The sequence below is a fragment of the Bos taurus genome, chromosome 11, assembly GCF_002263795.3.
Source record: "Bos taurus isolate L1 Dominette 01449 registration number 42190680 breed Hereford chromosome 11, ARS-UCD2.0, whole genome shotgun sequence".
Classification (NCBI taxonomy): Eukaryota; Metazoa; Chordata; class Mammalia; order Artiodactyla; family Bovidae; genus Bos; species Bos taurus.
Window position 1 is genome coordinate 59836638 of NC_037338.1, and position 24946 is coordinate 59861583.

A 24946-nucleotide genomic window follows, 5' to 3' on the forward strand; every position below is an offset into this window, starting at 1 on the left:
TCAAGCTGCAATAATACACTCTTGCAATCTCCTTCTTTTGTCATCTCCAAAGGATCATCACATGAATAAAATGTAAACATTCCCGAAGTAACTAGGACCTTGGTGGCCCGTGCTACTTGGACAGGTGTTGGAAAGGCGTGAGAGGTGGCGTCCAGGGGAGAGTCAGAGGGCACCAACTCCTGAGAACTTTCCACACAACAGAGTTGTGCTGTAAAGTGGGCGCGCTCCGACCTCGGCAAGCCGGTCGCACAGCAAACCAAGTGTTCGGGCAGTGACCCCGGGAGGACTGAAGGCCGTCAGCGCGGGCGTTTCCCGCCTGCACCGGGGTGCTGCTCTCAGGCGCCCCTTACTCAGCGCCCCCCTCTGCCAACACTGGAGGCAATCACTGCGGTAATAATAGTGAGTCGTGGAGAGGCGTCCGGCCTTCCGGAGGCGGCGGACGTTCCCCCTTCCCGGCCACTGCACTCGCAAGTCCCGTGGCAGGGCCCAGAGCCTCCGCAGACCCCACCCGGCCTCCAGGGCCGAGCCCCGGCCTCTAGGGTCGCCTCTCCGCAGCGCCGCGGCTCGGACCTCTCTCCCAACCGCAGCCGCCGCCGCCCCCCACCCGGGTCTCCCAGGCCGCGACCTCTCCCCTCCCCGGCCGCATCCATCTCCGGCCCGGCGCCCTCCCGCGCGCCGACCTCCAGGGCCCAGACGCCGGCCTCCTGCCGCCCCTCGGGCCCCTCCCCGCGCCCCCGCCCCTCGGCTCGGGCCCGGTCGCTCTCCCCGGGCGCTCCGCAGCGGGGCGGGCGGGGCAGGCTGGCGCAGGGGCGGGGATTTCTGGCACTTTCTGGGCTCCGCGAACGCTCTGCTCCTGGGTTCGCCGGCCGGAAACGTCGGCGACGGAGCCGCACCGCCGCCGCGGCCGTTCCTTGTTCTCCGCCGAGGCCGCGCCGCCACGCTGACATGGCCAAGTGGGGACAGGGGGACCCGCGCTGGATCGTGGAGGAGCGGGAGGACGGGACCAACGTGAACAACTGGCACTGGTGCGGTCGGGCGGGGGCCGGGGCCGCGGCTTCCGGGCGGGCCTCCTCGCTCGCAAGCCGCCGGGAGGGACGGGAGGGACCCTCAGCGAGCGCCCGGTTCCCGGGTGGAGGGCGGCCGCGGGTCTCGGGGCGCTCCCCTGGCCGCGGCGAGCCCCGGGCGGGAGGAGCGGGGAGGGTTGTGAGGCTGCACAGGTGCAGATGCTTGTCTTTAGCGTCGGGGCTTGGGGAGCCCTTGGAGCCTGGAGACCTGGGGTCTTACCCTCACTGGCTCTGGGACTTGACTTTGCTGTTTTAAAGTTGGGTTGGGCCCCAGGAGTAGCAGTCATTCCTGACTTATCTCTTCAGCTTTGGCAGTCTGTGTGACCTCAGGAGCTACCCTCCCGTGGCCCTCCGCCCCAGCCCCTTGAAGTCTTGGGGGGAATTAAAATGAAGCTGGAAAGTTTGTGTGTGTGTGTGTTTTACGTCTATAGTGGAAAGAACAGGAAAACAAATTTGGATCGGAACTCCACATCTAACTTGATGGGTCTCTAGTGAGCCTGCTTTCTAGAAGTTGGAACTAGTTACTCATCCTTTTTCAATCTTATCTTGAGTATGGGCCAATTTCTGCCTCCCTCCTCCTTCCGCCTGAGCTTTCAGGAAGTGATGTTCTATGCTCCTTTCCTCTGAAGGCTAGGGCTATGCTACCTCGGGTCCATGAAGGTGATGCTGAGGCAGGTCCAGGGCAGAGCAAGGCTTTGGCCTGTGAGGGCAGCCTTTCCTGGGGATGTGGGGGGGTGTAGGGGGGAGGGGACGTCCTGGCCTGGGGGTGGGACGGGCTGACCTCTTCTTTCCCAGCCTTGCCACCATGAACACTTAATAGACTTCTCTCAGCTTATTTTCACTCCCCTAAATTGGAAACATTATTTGGGAAGATTGTGTGAGATAATATACTTGTGAAAACACTTAATAATTTGTCTTATTATGATAAAAATTATCTCAGTTATAACTACTTTTTCATGTGGCCCAGGCTTTGCCCCTCCATTTCCAACAGGTGAAATTTCTAGACCTCCTTTCTCCCAAATAAGCCATGCCTCCCAGCATATCTTAAATCACTGATGAGAATTAGATGTTTGGTAGAAAACTGGTCTGAGAAGTGTGCTTGTAAGTTTGTGGGTGGCAGGTCTTTCACATGGTTGAGAGGAATTGGGCAGATCTGGACTGGGCCAGGGATGGGCGTGTGGATATCAGCAAGAGGGTCCATTCATGGCTCTGCTCTTCTTCTGGTCCTGGCAGGACAGAGCGGGATGCCACCAGCTGGTCCAAGGGGAGGCTTCGGGAACTCCTGGTGGGTATCACCGTGGAGAATGAGGCTGGCCGCTGCGAGATCAGTGAGCTGAAGCAGGTGGAAGGCGAGGCTTCCTGCAGCAGCCGCAAAGGAAAGCTGATTTTCTTCTATGAGTGGAACATCAAGCTGGGCTGGAAAGGTAACAGGGGCTCCAGGTACTGGCAGGGTAGAGTGCAGTGTTGGTGGAGCAGAGTTGGTTGACTCATTAGTCATTCATTCAGCAGATACAGTTGATTCATTAGTCATTCATTCAACAGATATTTTTATTTTTGGTTGCACCGAGGCTTTGTTCCTGTGCGTGGGCTTTTTCTAGTTGCTGCGAGCCAGGGCTACTCTTCGTTGTGTTGCACGGGCTGCTCATTACGATGGCTTCTCTTTTTGCCTAGCACAGGCCTTAGGCACATGGGCTTAGTAGTCGTGGTTCACAGGCTTAGTGGTTCAGCTGGCATGTGGATTCTTACTGTACCAGGGGTTGAACCTGTGTCCCCTTCATTGGCAGGAGGATTCTTATCCTCTGGACCACCAGAGAAGTCCAACAGATAGTTTTAGAACTCCTGCTTGGGCCCCTAAATTGGTGTTTGTGGCTGCAGACACCCTTACTACATGTGGAGTTCTTGCCCCGCGTGCCATGGGCTTCCCTCTCTCCCAGCATTCGGAGCTGCTTTTTGTTCAGTCACTCAGTCATGTCCAACTCTTTGCGACCCCATGAACTGCAGCAAGCCAGGCTTCCCTGTCCATCACCATCTCATTTGCTCAAACTCATGTCCATTGAATTGGTTGGTTGTTCTCAGCAGGACTCAGTCGGCCAGGCTCTTGTGAGCATTATTATTTCCTGGAGCTGCTGCCTGGACCACTCTTCCCTTGGATTGTTGCATGCTGGCTTCTTTGGCTCCTTCAGGTTTGCATCCTGAGTACATTCTATAAAAATGTCACCTGTCTCCATTCTATAAAAAAATACCAGATCTTTTCTTGTACTGTTTCCCTTCTCTGCTTAGTTTCTCCTGAAAGCACTTATACTTGGCACACTACATGCAGTTATATTATTATTGTTCTGGATCCCCCTTTTCTCCCCATTCATTGGGGCAGAGATTTTTAAAAATACCATCTTTATTGAGATATAATCACATACCACACAATTCACCTGTTTATTGTGTACGATTCCCTGGTTTTCAGTATATTCACAGAATATGCAGCCATTACTACAGTCAGTTATAGAACATTTTCATCTCTCCCACAAAAATATTTACCTGTCACTCGCCCAGTCCTTGGCAACCACTGATCTATGTTCTGTCTCCACAGATTTGCCTATTCTGGACGTTTCTTATGAATGTTACCACAGTTTTTGGTCTTTTGTGACTTGTTTCTTTTATTTGGCATAATCTTTTCAAGGTTCATCTGTCTTATAGCACATTTCATTCTTTTTCATGGTTGATTGATGTTCTGTTGTATAGATGTAGCACATTTTGGTTATATATTCATCAGTTGATAGACATTTTGGTTGTTTTCGCTCTTTGGGTCTTTAGGTCAGGGATTGATTAGTTTTGTTTACAGATTACTGCCTGAAAGATTGTGTATTTGTTGAATGAATGCATTTCTCCCATGGTGCCCAGCTCCTTGCTGGGTAGACAGCCTATATTCAGTAAATCCTTGTTGAAAAAATGAGGAACAAGGGTAAGATTTGGTTCTGGAGGATTGTGCTGTGTTAAAGTTTGGGCCTCAGCTCGAGTCATCTCCATTCTTGAGAGCTGCCCAGTTAGTGGCCTTGGGCCTCTGACTTAGTGACTGTCTTGCTGACTTAAGCCATGCCAGAGCCCAGGGAGGTGTTGAGTGAGCATCAAAAACAGCCCCACTCCTGCCTTGGAATATTCTGGCTGGAGGTTGCCTATCAGTTGCTCCCTCAGTGGCTCCTGCTGGCTGGATCATAGCAGGGTCTGGTTCCTTATACATTCCAGCTCCCCAAGACAGGGCTCTGAGAGCCCCAAGGAAGCTTTTGATCTTGTATCTCTTCCATCTCCCTTAGCTCAAAGCAGCAACCAGCTCCTTTGCAGGTTAAGTCCCGGGCAGGAGCCAGAGGGCAGGCACACCAGTGCTTCCCTGACGCCATGTGCTTTCTTTTCTAGTAGTGACTCCTAGAGGTGGCTAGTGGGACCTGCTGGGGAGGAGGCAGTACTCTGGTCTTGCTTTTTTTTTTTTTAATTAAATTTTAGTTATATTAAATTTAGCTTTTTTCAGCTTTATTGAGATATAGTTGATCTATAACATTGTATGAGTCAAAAGTGTACAGTGTGATGATTTACTATATGCATATATTACAAAAGTCACTTCAGTCGTGTCCAACTCTGTGCAACCCCATAGACGGCAGCCCACCAGGCTCCCCCGTCCCTGGGATTCTCCAGGCAAGAACACTGGAGTGGGTGGCCATTGCCTTCTCCAGATTCTACAGTAAGGTTAGTTAAAACATCCATCACCTCATAGAGCTGTAGTTTTCTTTGTGCGTTTGTTGAGAACCTTTAAGATCTGCTCTCTCAGCAGTTTTCAACTGCACTGCTCACCATGCTGTACATTAGGGTCCTCAGAACTTACTCATCAAATGAGCTGAAGTTTGTACACTTTGTACCTTTCGACCACCTTCACCGCCCTTCCCTCCCCCACCTTGCAAACACCAGTCTACTCTGTTTCTGTGAGTTTGGTTTGTCTGGATTACACATATAAATGAGATCATACAGTATTTGGTTTTCTCTGACTTATTTCACTTAGCATAATGCCCTCAGGGTCCATCCATGTTGTCACAAATGGCAAGATTTCCCTTCATCTTTGTGGCTGAATAATATTCCATTATGTAAATATGTCATGTTCTCTTTATTCATTCATCCATGGATGGACACTTAGGTTTCCACGTTTTGACTACCATAAATAATGCCGTTTTGTACATTGGGGTGAAGATACCTCTTTGAGATAGTGATTCCATTTTCTTTGGCTATATATCCAGAAGTGGAATTGCTACATCATATGGTAATTCTATTTTAATCTTTTGAGGACCCTCTACTGTTTCCCATAGTTGGCTGCACCAGTTGACTTTCCCACCAGTAGTGCATGAGGGGTCTCTCTTCTCCACATTCTCATCAGCACTTGTCGCTTTTTGATAGTAGCCATTCTAACAGGGGTGCAGCGGTATCTCTTTGTGATTTGGATTTAAATTTCCCTGTTGATTAGCAATATTGAACACCTTTTCATATACCGATTGGGCATTGGAATATTTTATTTGTATAGATATTCAGGTCTTTTGCCCATGTTAATGTTTTTTGTTTTTGTTTTTTTTTTTTACTATTGAGTTGTATGAGTTCCTTAGATATTAACTTCTTATCAGATACAGTTTACAAGTGTTTTCTCCCATTCTGTTGGCTGTCTTTTCATTTTGTTGTCTGTTTGGCCATGCAGAAGCTTTTTAGCCTGACTGGTCCCACTTGTTTGTTTTTGCTCTTGTTATTTGTGCTTGTGGTATCATATCCAAAAATCATTGCAAGACTGACATCAAGGAGCTTTTTCCCTGTTTTTCCCTAGGAGTTTTATGGATTCAGGTCTTTCATTTAAGTTTTTAATCCATTTCAAGTTAATTTTTATGTATGGTGTAAGATAGGGATCCATTTTCATCCTTTTCATCCTTTTCATGTGAATATTCCGTTTTCCCAGCACCATTTACTGACGATAGTAGCTTATAGCCATGGAGTAGTTTTGTGGCCCATGTCATGTACTAGTTGACCATGTATGCAAGGGTTTATTTCTGGCCACTTGATTCTTTTCCACTGATATGTGTCTTTTTTTATGCCAGTACCGTAATTTACCACTATTGCTTTGTAGTAAACTTTGAAATCAGGAATTGTGATGTCTCCAGCTTTGTTCTTTCTCAGGATTGCTTTGACTACCAGGAGTATTTTGTGATTCTGTGTGAATTTTAGGATTTTTTTTCTAATTCTGTAAATGCCACTGGAATCTTGATAGAAGTTGCATTGAATGTACAGATGCCTTTGTGTAGTAGGAACATTTTAATAGTATTCTTTCAAGACACGAACATGGGTTATCTTTTTTTTTTTTAAGAGTTTTAAAATTCTTTACTAGTAAACACAAGAAACTTTAAAAATTACTAAACTGTTTGATAAAAATCCAGGTCCTCACCACCTGCCCAATGCATTAATCAATGCACAGAATATTATCTAAATGTTTGTTTAGCTTAAAGACTAAACATATATATAAGCATACACTTCAGCCCAACAGGAAAATTACCCATTCATATGTATATAGTTCCAGCTAGATGGTACCTTTGTGCAACAAAACTGCATTCCTGAGGAGCCACTTGGGGTTTCTTTTTAAGGTGTGGGACTAAAAGAAACAAATACAATTCTGTTAGGAAACTGAAGTTGTCATTTTAATTCTGCTCAACTCAGACAAGACCCAAGTCTTTATAATGAGTCTGAAAACCTAATTAAACATCCACTCCTAGGTAAATTTTGTCTCCAGACTGTAATTACTGATTATACACTTACTTTAACTTGTAAATAGATGTTTCATCAAGCAGGGAAGGAAGAGGTGTATATTACTGAGGGAGAATAGCAAGTAAAAATATTTAAGACCTATGAGAGTTCTAAACTGTTTCCTTATACAAGTGAATTAAAATTCAACACCATAAATCTTACCCTTTTGTAAAAACCAACACGCAATTTTTACCAAATATAACCACGTACAATAAGCAGTTTCAGTTGAATCTATCAAAAGGGAAGTTTCTTCAGTTCATTCCAACAAGTATCTTCTGGCTGAACTCAAGTTGGAGGAAGGAATATAAACAAAGCTTTACATGCTAATCACCAGTGGCAGGTACCTGTATTTAAAATCGACAATTCTGGTTTTCTTACACACATCCCCACCCTCCCCAGCCCAACAACCCCAGGTGCTGCAGTTCCATGGCTTGCCAGTTAGGAGTAGTGTCTGTGTTGTCAAGCTCTCTTTGTTCCAGTAGCTCTGCTTCTATTGCACTTTTCTGACATGCATTCCAGGGATTAATCCCATTTGATCATAATATATGATCCTTTTAGTGTGCTGTTGAATTCAATTTGCCAGTATTTTGTTGAGAATTTTTGCATCTCTACTTATGAGGGATATTTGTCTGTAATTTTTTCCTGTAGCATCCTTAACTGGCTTTGTTATCCTGATAATACCAGCCTCTTAAAATGAGTCTGAGAATGTTTCCACTCTTCAGTTTTTGGGAAGAGTTTGAAAAGGATTGATGTTAGCTGTTTAAATATTTGGTAGAATTCTCCATTGAAATTATCTGGTTCTGGACTTTTCTTCATTGAAAGTTTTTTTTGATTACTGATTTAGTTTTCTTAATTGTAATTGGTCTGTTCAGACTTTCTAGTCCTGAATGGTTCAGGCTTGGTAGGAAATATATTTCTAGGAATTTATCCATTTCTTTTAGATTGTCCAGTTTTACAGCATTTAATTGTTAACAATGGTCTCTTATTATCCTTTGTATTTGTGTGGTATTAGTTGTAATGTCTCATCTTTCATTTTTAATTTTATTTGAGTCCTCTTTTTCTCCCCTTGGTTAGTGTAGCTAAAGTTTTGTCAATATTTTTGTCTTTTCAAAGAACCAGCTCTTTATTAATCTCTTCCATTGTTTTCTTATTCTGTTTCATTTATTTTTGTTCTAATCTTTATTCCCTTTTTTATTGAGATATAATTGATAAGTAATATTATATTCACTTAGGGTTATAATGAATATATATGTGTGTGTTTATATTTGTACACATCAAGAAATGGTGACCACAAGAAGTCTAGTTAATATTTATCACCATACAGTTCCAAGTTTCTCTTTTTCCTTATGAGAATTTTTAGGATTTGCCTTTCAAATATGTAAAGTGGTCTTCTTATAGCTCCCATACTGTGTACTCCATCTCTGTGACTTACTTTCTGTAACTGGGAATTTGTACTTTTGACCACGTTCACCCATTTTACCCATTCCACCACTCCCTGTTTCTTGCAATCACTGATCTGTTCTCGGTATCTACGACTTTTTTGTTTTCTTTTAATTCCACATATAAGTGAGATCAAATGGTATTTATTTTTCTTTCGCTTATTTACTTAATGCCTTCAAGTTCCATCCAGATTGCTGCAAATAGCAACATTTTTTTCTTTTTTATAGCTAAATAATATTCCGTTGTGTGTATATACTACATTTTCTCTATCCATGCATCTGTTGGTGGACAGGTTGCTTCCATGTCTTTGCTGTTGTAAATAATACTACAGTGAACACTGGGATGCAGGAATCTTTTTGGATTAGTGTTTTTGTTTCCTTTGGGTATATACCAGGAAGTCAAATTGCTAGATCATATGGAAGTTCTATTTTTAATTTTTGGAGGAACCTTCATTCTGTTTTCCATAGCAGTTGCACCAGTTTACATTTCTACCAACAGTGCACAAGGCTTCCTTTTTCTCCACATCCTTGCCAACACTTTTTATTTCTCCCCTTTTTAATAACAGACAGTATAACGGGTTTGAAGTCATAATTCCCTGATGATCATTGTTGAGCACAATTTCATATACCTGTTGGCCATTTGTACCTCCTTTTTTTCTTAATATGTGTATTTTGTTGATGTATAGTTGACTTACAGTGTTTCAGATGCATAGCAAGGTGATTCACTTATACATAAATACACATACATTATTTTTGAAATTATTTTCCATTATAGGTTATTATATGTTACTGACTATAGTTCCATGTGCTATACAGTAAACCTTCATTGCTTGTTGCATAGCTATTATTAATTAGAAATCTAGCATTCTATTCCTACTAAGTCAAACAAGTGGAATCAAAGTGTCATAAATTTTTTAGTTAGGCAAAAATTCTTAAAAGTTTTCTACAATATATACATATTGTGATCCCGTGGACTGTAGCCTACCAGGCTTCTCTGTTCATGGGATTTTCCAGGTAAGAGTACTGGAGTGGATTGCCATTTCCTCCTCCAGGGGATCTTCCTGACCCAGGGATCGAACCCAGGTCTCCCACATTGTAGGCAGACGCTTTACCCTCTGAGCCACCAGGGAAGCCCCATATATAGGTATACAAAAGTTTTTTTACTGTGCTTGATAAAGGCTTGATCAAGATAGAAAAAGAGATGGAGAAATTGGAAAACAAACTGAATGGAATGGGAACACTGAATATGAAATAGAAAAACTGAAAATAAATAAATCACAGTAGTAAAAGTGTTTATCAGTTTTCACAATCAATGGCCAAAATCAGACAAAATATAAAAGATTGTTATAATTGCAAGCCATAATGGGAACATGATTAACCTAACAGTATAAAATAATTACATAGTCAAGCAGGATGATGTGTCAAAGCAAGCGAGATGCATGCACATGTTTTCATCCACCCAGACAGTCTGCGTCTTTAGGTTGGTGCATTTAATTTATTTATATTTAAGGTGATTATAGATATGTATGATCCTGTTACCATTTTCTTAATTGTTTTGGGTTGGGGCTTGCTTGGTGACTCAGATGGTAAAGTGTCTGCGTGCAGTTCGAGAGACCCGGGTTTGATCCCTGGGTCGGAAAGCTCCCCTGGAGAAGGCAATGGCAACCCACTCTAGTACTCTTGCCTGGAAAATTCCATGGATGGAGGAGCCTGGTAGGCTATACTCCATGGGGTTGCAAAGAGTCGTACACGACTGAGAGACTTCACTTTCTTTCTTTCACTTTCTCTTTTCTGTAGGTCTTTTCCTTTCTTGGGTTTCCTGCATAGAGAAGTTCCTTTAACATTTGTTGTAAAACTGGTTTGGTAATGCAGAATTCTCTCAACTTTTACTTGTCTATAAAGCTTTTGATTTCTCCATCAAAGTGGAATGAGAGTCTTGCTGGGTAGAGTATTTTTGGTTGTAAGTTCTTCCCTTTTATCAATTTAAATATGCTGTTCCCTTCTGGCTTGCAGAGTTTCTGTTGAGAAATCAGGAGTTCCCTTGTATATTATTTGTCATTTTTCCCTTGTTGCTTTTAATATTTTATCTTTGTCTTTAATTTTTGTCAGTTTGATTATTATGTGTCTCAGTGTCTTCCTCAGGTTCTTTCCTGCCTGGGACTCTCTGTGCTTCCTGGACTTGGCTGACTGTTTCCTTTCCCATGTTTGAGAAGTTTTCAGCTATTACCTCTTCAAATATTTTCTCAGGTCCTTTCTCTCTCTCTTCTCCTTCTGGGACCCCAGCATAATGTGAATATTGGTGCATTTAATGTTGTCCCAGAGGAATTTGTGTGTATGTCTTCTTCTTTGGAAAAACATCTCTTCAGATTTTCTAACGAGATTTTTTCTTGTTATTGAGTCTTACAAGTTCTTTGGATATTAATCCCTTATCAGTTACACCATTTGCAAATATTTTCTCCCATTCAGTCAGATTCAGATTCAGATCAGTCACTCAGTCGTGTCCGACTCTTTGCGACCCCATGAATCACAACACCCCAGGCCTCCCTGTCCATCACCAACTCCCGGAGTTCACCCAGACTCACGTCCATCGAGTCAGTGATGCCATCTAGCCATCTCATCCTCTGTCGTCCCCTTCTCCTCTTGCCCCCAATCCTTCCCAGCATCAGAGTCTTTTCCAATGAGTCAATTCTTTGCATGAGGTGGCCAAAGTACTGGAGTTTCAGCTTCAGCATCATTCCTTCCAAAGAAATCCCAGGGCTGATCTCCTTCAGAATGGACTGGTTGGATCTCCTTGCAGTCCAAGGGACTCTCAAGAGTCTTCTCCAACACCACAGTTCAAAAGCATCAGTTCTTCAGTGCTTAGCCTTCTTCACAGTCCAACTCTCACATCCATACATGGCCACTGGAAAAACCATAGCCTTGACTAGACGAACCTTTGTTGGCAAAGTAATGTCTCTGCTTTTGAATATGCTGTCTAGGTTGGTCATAACTTTCCTTCCAAGGAGTAAGTGTCTTTTAATTTCATGGTTGCAGTCACCATCTATAGTGATTTTGGAGCCCAGGAAAATAAAGTCTGACACTGTTTCCACTGTTTCCCCATCTATTTCCCATGAAGTGGTGGGACCGGATGCCATGATCTTTGTTTTCTGAATGTTGAGCTTTAAGCCAACTTTTTCACTCTCCACTTTCACTTTCATCAAGAGGCTTTTGAGTTCCTCTTCACTTTCTGCCATAAGGGTGGTGTCATCTGCATATCTGAGGTTATTGGTATTTCTGCCGGCAATCTTGATTCCAGCTTGTGTTTCTTCCAGTCCAGCATTTCTCATGATGTACTCTGCATAGAAGTTAAATAAACAGGGTGACAATATACAGCCTTGACAAATTCCTTTTCCTATTTGGAACCAGTCTGTTGTTCCATGTCCAGTTCTAACTGTTGCTTCCTGAACTGCATACAAAGTTCTCAAGAGGCAGATCAGGTGGTCTGGTATTCCCATCTCTTTCGGAACTTTCCACAGTTTATTGTGATCCACACAGTCAAAGGCTTTGGCATAGTCAATAAAGCAGAAATAGATGCTTTTCTGGAACTCTCTTGCTTTTTCGATGATCCAGCGGATGTTGGCAATTTGATCTCTGGTTCCTCTGCCTTTTCTAAAACCAGCTTGAACATCAGGAAGTTCATGGTTCACGTATTGCTGAAGCCTGGCTTGGAGAATTTTGAGCATTACTTACTAGCTTGTGAGATGAGTGCAATTGTGTGGTAGTTTGAGCATTCTTTGGCATTGCCTTTCTTTGGGATTGGAATGCAAACTGACCTTTTCCAGTCCTGTGGCCACTGCTGAGTTTTCCAAATTTGCTGGCATATTGAGTGCAGCACTTTCACAGCATCATCTTTCAGGATTTGGAATAGTTCAACTGGAATTCCATCACCTCCACTAGCTTTGTTCATAGTGATGCTTTCTAAGGCCCACTTGGCTTCACATTGCAGGATGTCTGGCCCTAGGTCAGTGATCACACCATCGTGATTATCTGGGTCATGAAGATCTTTTTGTACAGTTCTTCTGTGTATTCTTGCCACCTCTTCTTAATGTCTTCTGCTTCTGTTAGGTCCATACCATTTCTGTCCTTTATCGAGCCCATCTTTGCATGAAATGTGCCTTTGGTATCTCTGATTCCCATTCAGTAGGTTTGTTTTATTTACTTTGCTGTGCAGAAGCTTTTTAGTTTGACTCATCCTCCTTGTTTATTTTTGCTTTTGGTGTTAAGTCTAAAAATCATCACCAAGACCAGTGTCCAGGAGCTTATCATCTGTGTTTCTTCTAGGACTTGTTTTTGGTTTCAGGTCTTCGGTTCAAGTCTAGTTCACTTTGATTAATGTGTGTGTGGTGTAAGATAGTGGTCCAGTATCATTGTTTTGCTTATGCATGCCGCTTTTCTCAACATTTGTTGAGCAGACAGTCCTTTCCTTACTGTATTTTCTTGATTCCTTTGTCTTAGCTTAATTGACCACATAAGCATGGACTTATTTTGGGCTCTTTTTTCTGTCTATTCTCTGTTATAGTTCTGCTGATCTGTGTGCCTGTTTTTATGATAGTACTAAACTGTTTTGATTACTATATCTTTATAATACAGTTTGAAATCAAGAAGTGTGATGCCATTAGCTTTGTTGTTTCTCAAGATTGCTTAGGCTATTTGGGCTCTTTGTAGTTCCATACAAATTTTAGGATTTTTTGTTCTATTTCTGTGAAAAATGTAGTTGGAATTTTACCAGGCATTGCATTGAATCTGTAGATGGCTTGTTACTTATTTTCTTCTGCTGACTTTGAGCTTACTTTTTTCTTTTTCTAGTTCCTTGATGTGTAAAGTTAGGCTCTTTATATGAGATTATTTCTTGTATGAGTTTACAGTACCAGCTTCCCTCTTAGGACTGCTTTTGCTGCATCTCATAAGTGTTTGTGTTGCCATTTTTATTTGCACCAAGATATATTAAAATTTTGCCTTTGATTTCTTTAAGCCATTAGTTGTTCAGGAGTATTTTAATTTGCATGTACTTGTGAATTTTCTAGTTTCATACCATTTTGACTGGCAATGATATTTGTTATAATTTATCTTTAAAAAAATTGTTCAGACTGGTTTTGAGGCCTAACCTATGATTTATTGTAGAAAATGTTCTGTGAGTGCTTGAGAAAAATGCATATCCTATTGCTGTTCGATGGACTGTTCAGTATACGTTTGTTAGGTGTATTTGGTCTGTGGTGTTCAGATCAGGTATTTCCTTACTGGTTTTCTGCTTGGATGATATATATCCGTTGTTGAGAGTAGGGTATTAATGTCCCCAACTATTATTGTATTGCTGTTTATTTCTCCTTATAAGTTGTTAGTAATTGCTTTATTTAGGTACTATTAGATGCTTAAATGGAGAAGGTGATGGCACCCCACTCCAGTACTCTTGCCTGGAAAATCCCATGGACGGAGGAGCCTGGTAGGCTGCAGTTCATGGGGTCGCTAGGAGTCAGACATGACTGAGCGACTTCACTTTCCCTTTTCACTTTCATGCATTGGAGAAGGAAATGGCAGCCCACTCCAGTGTTCTTGCCTGGAGAATCCCAGGGGCAGGGGAGCCTGGTGGGCTGCCGTCTATGGGGTTGCATAGAGTCGGACACGACTGAAGCAACTTAGCAGTAGCAGCAGCAGCAAATGCTTAAATATAATTGTTATATCGTTGATAAATTGACACCTTTAGCTTTATATGATGACCTTCTTTCTTTTGATCATTTTAGCTGAAAGTCTATTTGTCTAATGTAAGTATAGCTATTCCTACTTTCTTTGGTTAACATTTGCTTGACATTTCTTTTTCCATCCCTCTGCTCCTGGTTTTCGTGTATCCTTAAAGGTAAAGCGAGTCTTGTAGAGACTGTCTGTTGTGGAGACACTGTCATGTTGTTGGACCTTGGTTTTTTAATCCATTCAGGCATTCTGTGCCTTTTGATTGAGGAATTTAATCTGTTTATGTTTAAAGTAACTATTGATAGGCAAGGACTTACACCTCTCTTGTCAGCTCCATAGTCCTTTGATACTTTTTTGAGGTGATATGCTTTGAGTCTTACTGTAATCTTTTGTGGTTTTTCCTTTGTGGTTAACCTGAGGTGTATATAAAATGTATTTATAACATCCTATTTAAACTGATAACAACTTAATTTTGATAGCATACAGAAATTTATACTTCTTCACCTCTCACATTTTAGGTTGTTGATGTTACAGTTGACATATTTTTACATTGTAGAAATTTTCATAGGTATAGTTACTTTAAATTGTCATAGTTATGGTTATTTAAGTACATTTGTTTTTTAACTTTTAATGCAGACTTGTTACCATTGCAATTTTAGATAATCTGATTTTGACTGTATATTTACCATTACCAGTGAGCTTTACACATTCATATGTTTTTATCATGCTAACTAACATCCTTTTATTTCAGCCTGATGAGTGTTCTTTAGCATCTCTTGTAAGGCAGGTTTAATGACATTGAATCCCCATTAGCTTTTATTTGTTTGGGGATGTCTTTGTCTCTCTTTTACTTCTGAAAGGCAGCTTTTCTGGGTGTAGTATTCTTGGTTGACATACTGTTTCTTTCAGTATTTTGTGTACATCATCCCACTGCTGGCCTGTCAAGTTCCTGCTGTGAAATCCACCTGTAGCCTTATGGAAGCTCCCTTGTTGGTGAAGAGTCACTTTTCTCCTGCTTTCAAAATTTTTTGTTTTTGACTTCTGACAGTTCAGCTCTTGTGTGTCTTGATGTAGCCTTTTTCTTTTTTTAAGTTCAGCCTACTTGGGGGACCGTTGGGCATTGTGCATTGTGCATTTCTCTTCCCAGGTTTGGGAAGTTTTCAACCATTATTATTTTAAATAGACTTTCTGGCCCTTTCTTTCTCTCCTCCTTCTGGAACTTCCATAATGAACATATTGTTTCATTTGATGGCGTCACCTGAGTCTCCTGTTCTTTCTTCACTCTTTGTCTTTCTTTTCGTTTTGTTTCCTTGACTGGACAGTTTTGAATAACCCATCTTCCAGTGTACACATTGTTTTCTTCTACTAGGTCAAGTTAGCTGTGGAAGCTCTCTGTTGAATTCTTCAGTAAAGTCATTGTATTCTTTTGCTCCAACAGTTTGTGGGCTTTAACACTTTGTTTCTTTTTGGAACTTGTTTTGTTCATGCACTGTTTTCCTAATTTCGTTTAGTTGTCTGTGTGTTCTTATAGTTGGCTGAATAAGAGATTTATTCTGAATTCCAGATTATATAGTTCATGCATCTCCATTTATTTAGGGTCAGCTATGGAGCGTTATTAGGTTCTTTTGGTCTCATGTTTGCCTGATTTTTTTCTTGAACCTTGTTTCCTTGCATTAGTAGCTGCATGTGTAAGTAATTGGTCTCTTCCATGTTTTACAGGTTTGCTTTGGCAGGGAAAATCCATCACCTTTGAGCTTGGGTTATGGGATGTGTCAGCTCATAATGTCCGTGGGTGGGCAAGACTTGCTGCCAGGGTCTCCAGCTGAGTGTGCTCTGAGGTCGGGATCGGGGGTTACCAATGGCTGGCCTTTATGGTTGGGTGAGTCAACTGACTCCATCTTCAGGCAGGGCTGCTCAGTGGGCTCCTTGACCAGGCAGGGTTGCTGGCTGTGCTCCATGGTTACATGGGGCATTAGCTGTGCTCTGCAGTTACCTGTGGTCAGGCAGAGTCACTGGCTGTGTTCCTTGGCAGGGTGGTGCCCTGGTTGGATTCCATGATTGGGCAGGGTTCTGAGCTGGGCTCTGCCATCACTCCTAGTTGAGTGGGGGGTCTCAGGCTCTGCTCTCCGACAGGTATTGCTCCTGGTTGGACTCTGTTCAGACAGAACTGCAGGCAGAGTTCTTGGGTAGGACCTTAACCTCCATTGTGTTCTGTGATCAGATGGAGACACAGATTGTGCCTTGAAGTTGGGCAGGGCTGCAGGGTTGGCTTCACCATCCATAGGCTGCTAGGTATGCTCCGCTGTCGAACAAAGTTGCTGGCTGGGCTCTCTGGTCAAGAGAGGCTTCCACCTGTTTCCTGCAGTTGAGGGGCTGTTCTCTGTGGGGTAGGGTCGCTGCTGAGCTTCTTGTCTGAACAAGGCCCCAAGCTATGTTAAGCAATTTGGCAGGGCTGTAGGCTCCACTCCGAGGCCACTTGGGGTCACTGTTCAGGATCCCTGGCTACGCAGGGCTGGAGGCTATTCTCTGTAGCCGGACAAGACTGCTGGTGTGGCTCCCTGCCCAAGGGAGCTGTGTGGATGGGCTCCAGGGCTGCCCAGGTTCTCTGGTCCAGCTTCCTGGATGATCAGGCTGGGAAGCCACACTCAGCAGTTGAGTGGAGCTGTGAATTTGCTTCGCCTGTTGCTTGGGGACCCACATCAAGCAGAATTGCCAGCTGAGCTCTGCTCGTGTACTGCCTCAAGCAGGAACACGGTCCATCCAGGTTTGAGCATTGGTGGCTGAAAGCCCGAGTCCCCGTGGCTTCCACATGTTGAGACCCTGTTGGCCTCCGAGGAAGCATCCACCAGTGCCGGGGAGTCTGCCCTCTGCTGCGGGAAAACTGCAGTGGGGCCCCCGCTGTGGGGCTCTGTGCTGGCCTCGGGGTTTGGTCAGAGTGTCACCACTCCTCATACCCTCTACTGCAGTCCTCTTCTGTCTCTGGTCCAGAAGCGTGCATCAGCCTCACCTCTGGGTTTGGGATTTTCAGTGGTGTCCTGTCTCTGCGTAGTTGCTAGTTGCTCTTCTTGTGAGGGGTGCTGAAGTTGGGAATGACCTGTGTCACCATCTTGATGTCACTGAAGTCCACACCCGGTGTTGAAAGACATTAGCTGCGTGGGGGGATCCACACAGACGTCCCCACCTCCCTGCCTTTCCCTCTGTGATCAGAACTCAGTGTCCCTTTTTGCCTTCCTGTGCCTTTTCTTCAGGATAGTCCTTTATCACGCTTTGACTTGTTAAATATTGGGGGATGAAAAAAGAAACCCTGGTTAACAGACCTGCTTACTTCACTCTCATGCTTCATGTGGACCCTGATTTCATGTGCAGTTAAAAAAAAAAGTCTAATAATAGCACTGTTCTTTTTACTTTCTGGCCCTGCCATGCAGCCCATGGGATCTTAGTTCCCTGACCAGGGATCAAACCCTTGCCCCTGCAGTGGAAGCACCAGGAAATTCCCTTGTCCGCACTTTAATTGCCCCCCACCCCACCCCCCGCCTGAACCTCTGACGTGGGCCAGGAGAGCAGAGTTGGTTTGGACATGCATGTGATGGGCGTTTGTGGGGGAAGGTTGCGCTCTGTGAGGAGGGTGGGCTGTTCAGTGAGGCAGGGCAGTTTTACATAAATTAGTTGTTACTTTGTAATTGAAGAAGACATTTTGCTCATTTCAGGTATCATTAGAGAATCTGGTGCGAAGCACAAGGGGTTGATTGAAATACCCAGCCTGTCTGAAGAGAATGAAGTAGATGACACTGAGGTGAGGTATCTGATGGAATTTCTTTCTTTTCTTTGTTTTTAAATCAAGTTTCTGCTATACATATTGGACAGTTGAAAACCTGTGCCCGTGCGGTAGTTTTGGTGAGTGGTGAAGGGCTCGTTTGCTGAGAAAGAAGCTGCGCTATGGGGAGGTAGGGTGGGGTGTGGGCAGAGTGATGTGGGAAGGGCATGCCTGGGAAGCCGCGGACTGCACCCTCCACGGCCTCATCACCTTTCAAAGGTGTCATCAGATGTGTGCAACTGTATGTATACTGGGAAGTGCTCAGGTATTGTGCACAGCTTGGTGAATGGGATTTTGTATCTCCTCTGCATCTTTACTCTTTCCCTTTAATAGTGAAAATTCTTGGCTTTTCACCATGATCTCCCTTGGTTTTATCACATTTGTTTGGACATAAGTTAGTATGTGTGTTGGTTTTGACTGGCTCTTCTCATCGTTGGGGGAGAGCAAGCCTGTGTAACTCCCATGCTTGGTTTGCAGTCAGTGTCCACTTGTAAGCTAAAAGCTTGGTTGTGGGGCGAAACCTTTTGTATGATAGCTATATTTCCAGATGACAGTCTGACAGGGTCTTTTTTGATTTGTGAACACATTTAGTGTGAAGGCCTTCAGGAGAGCAGGTTATACCAAACTACCAGGAGTTGCCTTTCTTAAAGGCTATGAACTACCCTAAAAGTGGTAGCTTCAAATGTGGTCAGTGCACTCAGGGCCTGTGACTTCACTTTGCTCTGTCCACATCCACCATCTCAGAAGTATTTTAGCAGGATATTAAATTGGTCTTTTTGATTCAGTCCTTGGTAGTACTGCAGAACAAACTCTCTAATGTAGAACTGGGCCCTGGGAGCAGGCCCACCTCAACTGAATCACAGGGACATGAAGGGAGTTTAAAACCAATACCTCTTCTTTCTGAGAATACCAGAGGCACCCCCAGAGCAGCATTTTGACATTTCCCTCTCCATTTCCTCCTCTCTCCTCCTGTCCTGGCCTTCCTTCCTTCCTTTCCTCCCCCTCTTCCTCTCTTTCCCAACTCTCCTCCTTGCCAAAAAAAGAAAAAAGAAAAAAAAGGTGTAGCCCAAGACCAGGTTATGTGGGAACCTGATTTTCCTAATTAACTGAATTTGGGACTCTAGACAAGCACTGTTCAACAGATACATAATGCAGGCCACATAAATAACTTAACATTTTCTAGCAGCAGTTTTAGAAATATTTAAAAGAAACAAAATTAAGTTTTAATACTTTTTATTTTACCCAAAATATAAAAATACCATTTTAACATGTAATTAGTATCAGGGTTATTCATGAGATTATTTTGTATTCCTTTGGTGCTAAGTCGTTAAAGTCTGGTGTTATGTGTGTGATTTTGCACTTTGAACCCATCTCAGTGGGTTCTCAGTAGCCCCATGTGACCAAGCAGCTGCCATATTGAACAGCACGTTTCTAGACTCTTAACACCATGGACTACATTATCAGTATGATACATATACACATAAAATATATGCAGATTAGGGGTTCACATTCTAAGAAGTCCCTTCAAGTTTTGGCCACCAGTTTCAGTAGACACTTGATTAAAAAACTCTTACATCTTCTCAAATTATATGAAAAAGCCTGTCACGTCTCTCTCTCTTACATCACTTCTTTCCCTTCCCTTGCCATCACAGTTCCCTCATCCATTTGTCCCAGTATTGTAAGAATACGTCAAACCAGATTTTTCTTCGGTTTGTATTTTTCTGATTTGTAGGTGAACGTGAGTAAAAAGAAAGGAGATGGGGATATTCTGAAGGATCTTATGAAAACTGCAGGCACCGCCAAGGTCAGGGAAGCCCTTGGAGATTACCTGAAGGCACTTAAGACGGGTAAAGAAGGCATCCTTGTGAACTAGAGGGTCCCTTTCCCATTTACCCAAATAATGCTCTGCACTGTAGTCTGGATTCCCCGGTCAGGCCAACGTCCCAGGTTCCAGAGATGAGCTCTTTATGCTGCACGATAAATTGTAGTCTGGAGGTTGAGATCTAGTCATGAATTAGACCATTAGTGCTTATCAGTATTTTATACGGCATGAACCATTTTGCCTACAGAATTGTTGTTAGTTTCTGGAATGATAATTATTTAATCAGTTTTTATAATTATCTGTCTAATGTCTGTCTTCCTTGCTAGACTATAAGCTTCATGAGGGCATGGAAGGACTCTGTCCTGTTTACTACTGCTGTATCTCAGTGTAGCACAGTGCCTGATGTATACAGTAGATGCTTAATAAATCTTTGTTGAGTGAATGAAAGTGACTATAGATATTACAGGTGTAGTTGGAAACTTACTCAGATAATCCCTGCACTGAGTGGAACTGAGGTTATTGTCTTCTTTGCTAAATTAGAGAAGCTCCCTGCCAGGTAAAACAGCCAGCAGGGCTCGTACGTCCGCACCTCATCCTTGGACTCTGCCGAGTATCTCAGTGTTGGCATAGATGGGTTTGGGGTTTACTTTTCTCACGAGATCACACATGCTGCTGCACAGGCTTGAATGGAGACCAGGCTTTGTGAGGTGGTGGTGATGAAGCTGTGAGCCAAGTGTCTGGTTTTGACAGTAAGTGACAGTCATAAAGCTATTAGTTAAGTGTATAAAATGGAGCTTTTTGGAAAACAGCATTTGAAATGCTATTTTTTGTCAAGAACTAGATAAAAGTGAGGCATTCAGTAAAAAGAAAAGGATCAAAGGCATTTGTTGCTGTGGAACTCATGTTAATGATTAGCTTTATATGTAAAGATACAGAATGGTCTTGAAATTCTCAAAATGCTATAGGAATTCTTTCTATAAATGTGTTTCTCTATATTCTTATATATTTTCAGTTTTCTGCCTATTTGTGCTGGAAGGGGAAAGGTGCTTTATTAAAGTCATTTCTCTTATGTTTCCTTTATAGAATTTACAATGGGAATGATTTTACCAACCAAAGCTATGGCAGCCCAGGAATTGACGGTTGAAAGGAAACTGAGTGAGAATGCCTTGCAGGTGTGGCCTCTGGCGGACGATATGCAGGGAGGGGGAGAACGAAGTGCCTAGTGTGTGCATGCTGTGCGTGCGTGCAAGCTCAGTCATGACCTGCTCTGTGCAACCCCATGGGCTGTAGCCCACCAGGCTCGAAGGCTTCAAAGCTTCAAGAGCCTGTGATGATGGAGGACTATACAAAATACGGAGGACCAGTTAATCCACCCTGGCATCTTCTGCCATTTTGGGGAGAAATGATGAGACTTTCATCCTTGATGGAAGGGATTGTATAACTAGCCTTTTTGTTAAATATTGAATTTAGTTCAGGACAGTGCTGTTTTGTAGTCATTACACTAGAGAGTCACAAAAGGTGACTTTGAAGTTCACATACACAATGGAAGGAGCATCTCTCCACTTTCGGAGGATTGGGACGTTTTAGATCTTGTTCTTGGACTGTAGTGATGGGGAGTTTGACACCTTTTGGCCTTAAGTGCTGTGTCCTTCACCTGCTTATCTTTATGCCCCCTGGGCCATAGTTACATATCTAAGTAGGATTTGGGCTGTGAAGTCCTAGTCTGGGCTCTGTTTCCAAAATAAAGACTAGAGTGGAAGGATATTGTTTGGGACATTGTGATATTTTACTGAGACTGTAAAACTGAATTTCTAAAATCTCTTGTCATGCTAATTATGCTTTGGAACCTTTTCTTTTGAGATTCAGGCCTCCTCTCGGGTGGCACTGGGTGTGAGGATTCCCACTGTGGCTCTGCACATGACAGAACTCTTTGACACAGCTATTGAGCAGCTGTACAGAATCTTCACTGTGAAAGATGTAAGTAACATCTCAGTATCTGGAATCAGAAATGCTGACACTGGGAGAGAATATGCCACTAAGAACTGAAGCTGGTTTTTGGTTTCCTACATGCCTTATGTTTTTCTGATTGAAGGGATCTAGTAACCTTTAGGATAGCTCAAGGAGGGGTAAGCTATCCTAAGGATTTGAGGGCAGAAAAGATGGGTGTTTGGGAGCTGGGGTGGGGGAGTTTATCAGCATTGAGATTTGGAACAATCTATTGAGGCTGTATAATTAAAAGCTATGTATTCACAATTAAAAACAACCACAGGAACTGTTATGTTATACATTTAGGTTGAAAACATGATAAGCACATGCCAGAATAACGTGTCTCTTGTATGTTTCGCTTTGTTAGTTGGTGCAAAAATTTTCTAAATCTCCTGCTGTATTAGAAGCTGAAAAGGGAGGGAAATTCCAAATGTTTGATGGAAACATCACCGGTGAATATACAGAACTGGTAGGTAACCTAACGTTAAAGGAAAGTAAGCTAGACCCTTCAGTTAAAATGTTTTATTCATGCTGTTTTTAAAAGTGCTTCGGTTTTTATCTGAGCTCACAGAAACTTGAGTGCTTTATAAAGTTATATGGCAAATAAAAAATTGGTATTTACTAAGTAGTAATAAAGATGAAGCCTTAGTTTCACAGCAGTTGTGCCACTGTTGATGACTTTTAGAAGACGCAAGTACAGTTCCTCCCAACTCTTGGGTCTAGAGTTTCTGGCCTCTGCCACTAGTGTGTGTGCTGCCGCACGTCAGCCGCCTTCCTGCTCACCGCAGCTCTGCGCCGGCTACCGCACTTCCGTCTGGTGTTCCTGCTGTTACATTCTGGCACGAGGGACAGTCAGTCAGTCCTCAGTGGTGCCGGCATACAAACCAAGTATGAGTGTGTGTTCATTGACTAGTTCTCGTATTTCTCCCATAGGGGCTCATGAAAGGATTTGGTGTTTTTCTTTATTGTAGTGTTGTACAAAGTTTTAAAAGATGTTTTCAGTGGAATTTCCCCTTTGTTTTCAGTTAACAAACAAAAAGATCGTCATGAAATGGAGATGTAGGAACTGGCCAGAAGGTATGTTATTAGCACCTTTTAAGTCAAAAAACACTTCAAGTATTCTACCCCCTAATATGAAAAGCAAATAGTGATACTGTATGGATAAATTCTTTTCATAATACAGTAATAAACTTTCCTTCTTTTCTTCCAGAACACTATGCAATAGTTGCACTGAATTTTGTGCCTACGCTACAGCAAACGGAATTACAATTGGACTGTAAAGGAGTTCCTGTCTGTGAAGAAGAGAACATGAAATTTTGTTGGCAGAAGCAGCATTTTGAAGAAATAAAAGGTTTACTGCAGCTGACCACCCTAAATGGTTGAGTTAGTTTGAAGATTTTATAAGGGCATTACTTTTTGTAAGCAGAAAGTATCATGTTTACCTCCTCTTCTAGTGTTCCTTTAAAAAAAAATAATTTATACTAGATGAAATCCACAAACTAATACAGAATTGAAAGCACTGTTGAACCTTTATTTACTATGACTAGACTCTGCACTGAGCTAAAAGCAAGCAATGTGAAATCAGACTGTTAACGTTACCGTCCATAGATGCTCCTCCGGGAACAGATTGCGTCTCCGAGTATGGATAGTTGAAGTGTCCCAAGCTAAAGCTTGTCTTAGCGAGCCTACTTTTAGCTGTAAATTTTTAATTCAGGAAGAGACAAATGGCATGTTGGTACTTCCTTTATTTTACTTCAGGGTTTTTAAGGTGTGTAGCTCTAGGTCGTGAAACAGTGGCATGTTGCATTCAGAAGCATGTTGATGTGAGGGCGAGCGGGCTGCATTGTTATGCTTCTCCCTGCAGCAGTTATGCACTCTGGAGTGGCGAGGACTGAAAAGTCTATGGAAAAAGGTACTTTTTGGCCTGCCACTGTACTTCTCATGAAGTAGCAACAGTGGACAAGTACATCTCCCGGTTCACAGTTTTCTCATTACTTTCATCTGAGAAGACTGAAGCAAGGTATGTAAACAATTAAAAAGTCATCACAATCAGTTTAATTAAGTGCATAGAATAGCAATCAGTCATGTCAATAAAAATAAAACAATTATTTTTACATCAAGTGTGCTTTATTTCCTCCACAGGTATTCTGTTAAATAAAGCACCATTTATATACTGCCAGGCCACAGCTAAAGAGGATTCTTTACAGAATCAAATTTCTTGTGGTTGTTCCGTATACAAGTAAACTTAATTTTGATAATAAGAACCACAGCGATCGGAGGCAATCTGCCTCTATTATAAGGTACAAAACTGGCACAGAGGACACCATATTATACACAGTAAAAATGCTGTAAGTTTAAATTACATTGTACAGGGCCAGAGAACCCTGTGCCTCCCAGACAGCCATATTAAATGAAAGCCACTACAGTGAACTCTTAATTACGTAAAACATATTCATTATCTGATTGCCCTTTAGAAAGTATACTGAAGATGCAAATTTTTTCATCTGAAGTTTCTGCCTGGCCAAGAATTAAGCCTATAAATCTATCTTGCCATTCAAGCAGAGAGCACTGGACGAACTGAAGCACGAAAACAGAAATAGGCGAAACTTATACAAACAGCATCGGGTGGGGGCAGGGGTGACCTTAAAAGTAGACATGCTACATCTAATGTCAAGAAGCAGCTTGGTTTCCTTTGCCAGATATCCTCGTGACCACATGGATTGTAGATTCAATGGTCCTACACAGGGTATCTAGAATGTCGTGCTGCTGCATGTGACTAAAGAGTCCTCTGGAATGGCCACAGCTGAGTGATAAAGCCACCTCAGGGTCCTGGGAGGACAAAGCTTGACCGTCACAGCTTCTCAAGTCAGCTAAGTCAGACAGAACTGCAGAGAGAGAAGTGGAAGGGAACTCGGATTCCTCCTCAGCAAGGTTAGAACCCTTGGAACAGTGGAGGTCGTTCAATTCCTTACAGTCTTCAAACCTACCACTGTTGGACTGTTCTTCTGCATGCTGTGACCTGATATTTGATGTGTCTTCTGAAAACGAAGATGGAACTTCCATTCGGTATTCTTTAACAGAACTATTTTCAGGGGAAGGAAGATCTTGCTCGGTGCCTGGGTCGATAATTGAGGAGTCTCTCGTCTCATTGTCTGAAGTGCTAGTTGGGGTCAGGACCTCCCTGGTTTCTGTCTTCAGGTCACTGATGCAGCTGTCGACAGTGTGCTCCTCATCGCTGCTAACGCGCCGCCTTTTAACAGGAGTTGCCCCTTCATCATCTGTG

At 42.9% G+C, this 24946-nt stretch overlaps 2 protein-coding genes across 7 annotated transcripts in view; one reads left to right on the forward strand and one right to left on the reverse strand.

Annotated features, from left to right (window-relative positions):
* Window positions 1-795: 795 nt before the first annotated feature.
* AHSA2 (activator of HSP90 ATPase homolog 2) lies at window positions 796-23777 on the forward strand. 2 transcript variants are annotated; one of them, XM_005212785.5, is made up of 9 exons: window positions 796-1025; window positions 2298-2488; window positions 17749-17834; window positions 19588-19702; window positions 20761-20849; window positions 21544-21654; window positions 22031-22132; window positions 22689-22740; window positions 22874-23777. In XM_005212785.5, exons 1-9 carry the CDS (start codon window positions 946-948, stop codon window positions 23044-23046), a joined length of 999 nt encoding a protein of 332 aa, XP_005212842.1. In that variant the 5' UTR covers window positions 796-945; the 3' UTR covers window positions 23047-23777. The 2 variants fall into 2 exon arrangements, with proteins under 2 accessions (XP_005212842.1, NP_001095604.2); NM_001102134.2 differs by having other exon boundaries at window positions 869-1025; window positions 21538-21654; window positions 22874-23173.
* USP34 (ubiquitin specific peptidase 34) overlaps window positions 23174-24946 on the reverse strand; it is a 241283-nt gene continuing 239510 nt past the window's right edge. For all 5 annotated transcript variants that reach the window (XM_059891776.1, XM_059891779.1, XM_059891777.1 and 2 more), the window contains one exon: window positions 23174-24941. In XM_059891776.1, coding sequence (XP_059747759.1) covers window positions 24334-24941 — 608 coding nt within the window. In that variant the 3' untranslated portion in view covers window positions 23174-24333. The remainder of the gene's footprint in view (window positions 24942-24946) is intronic.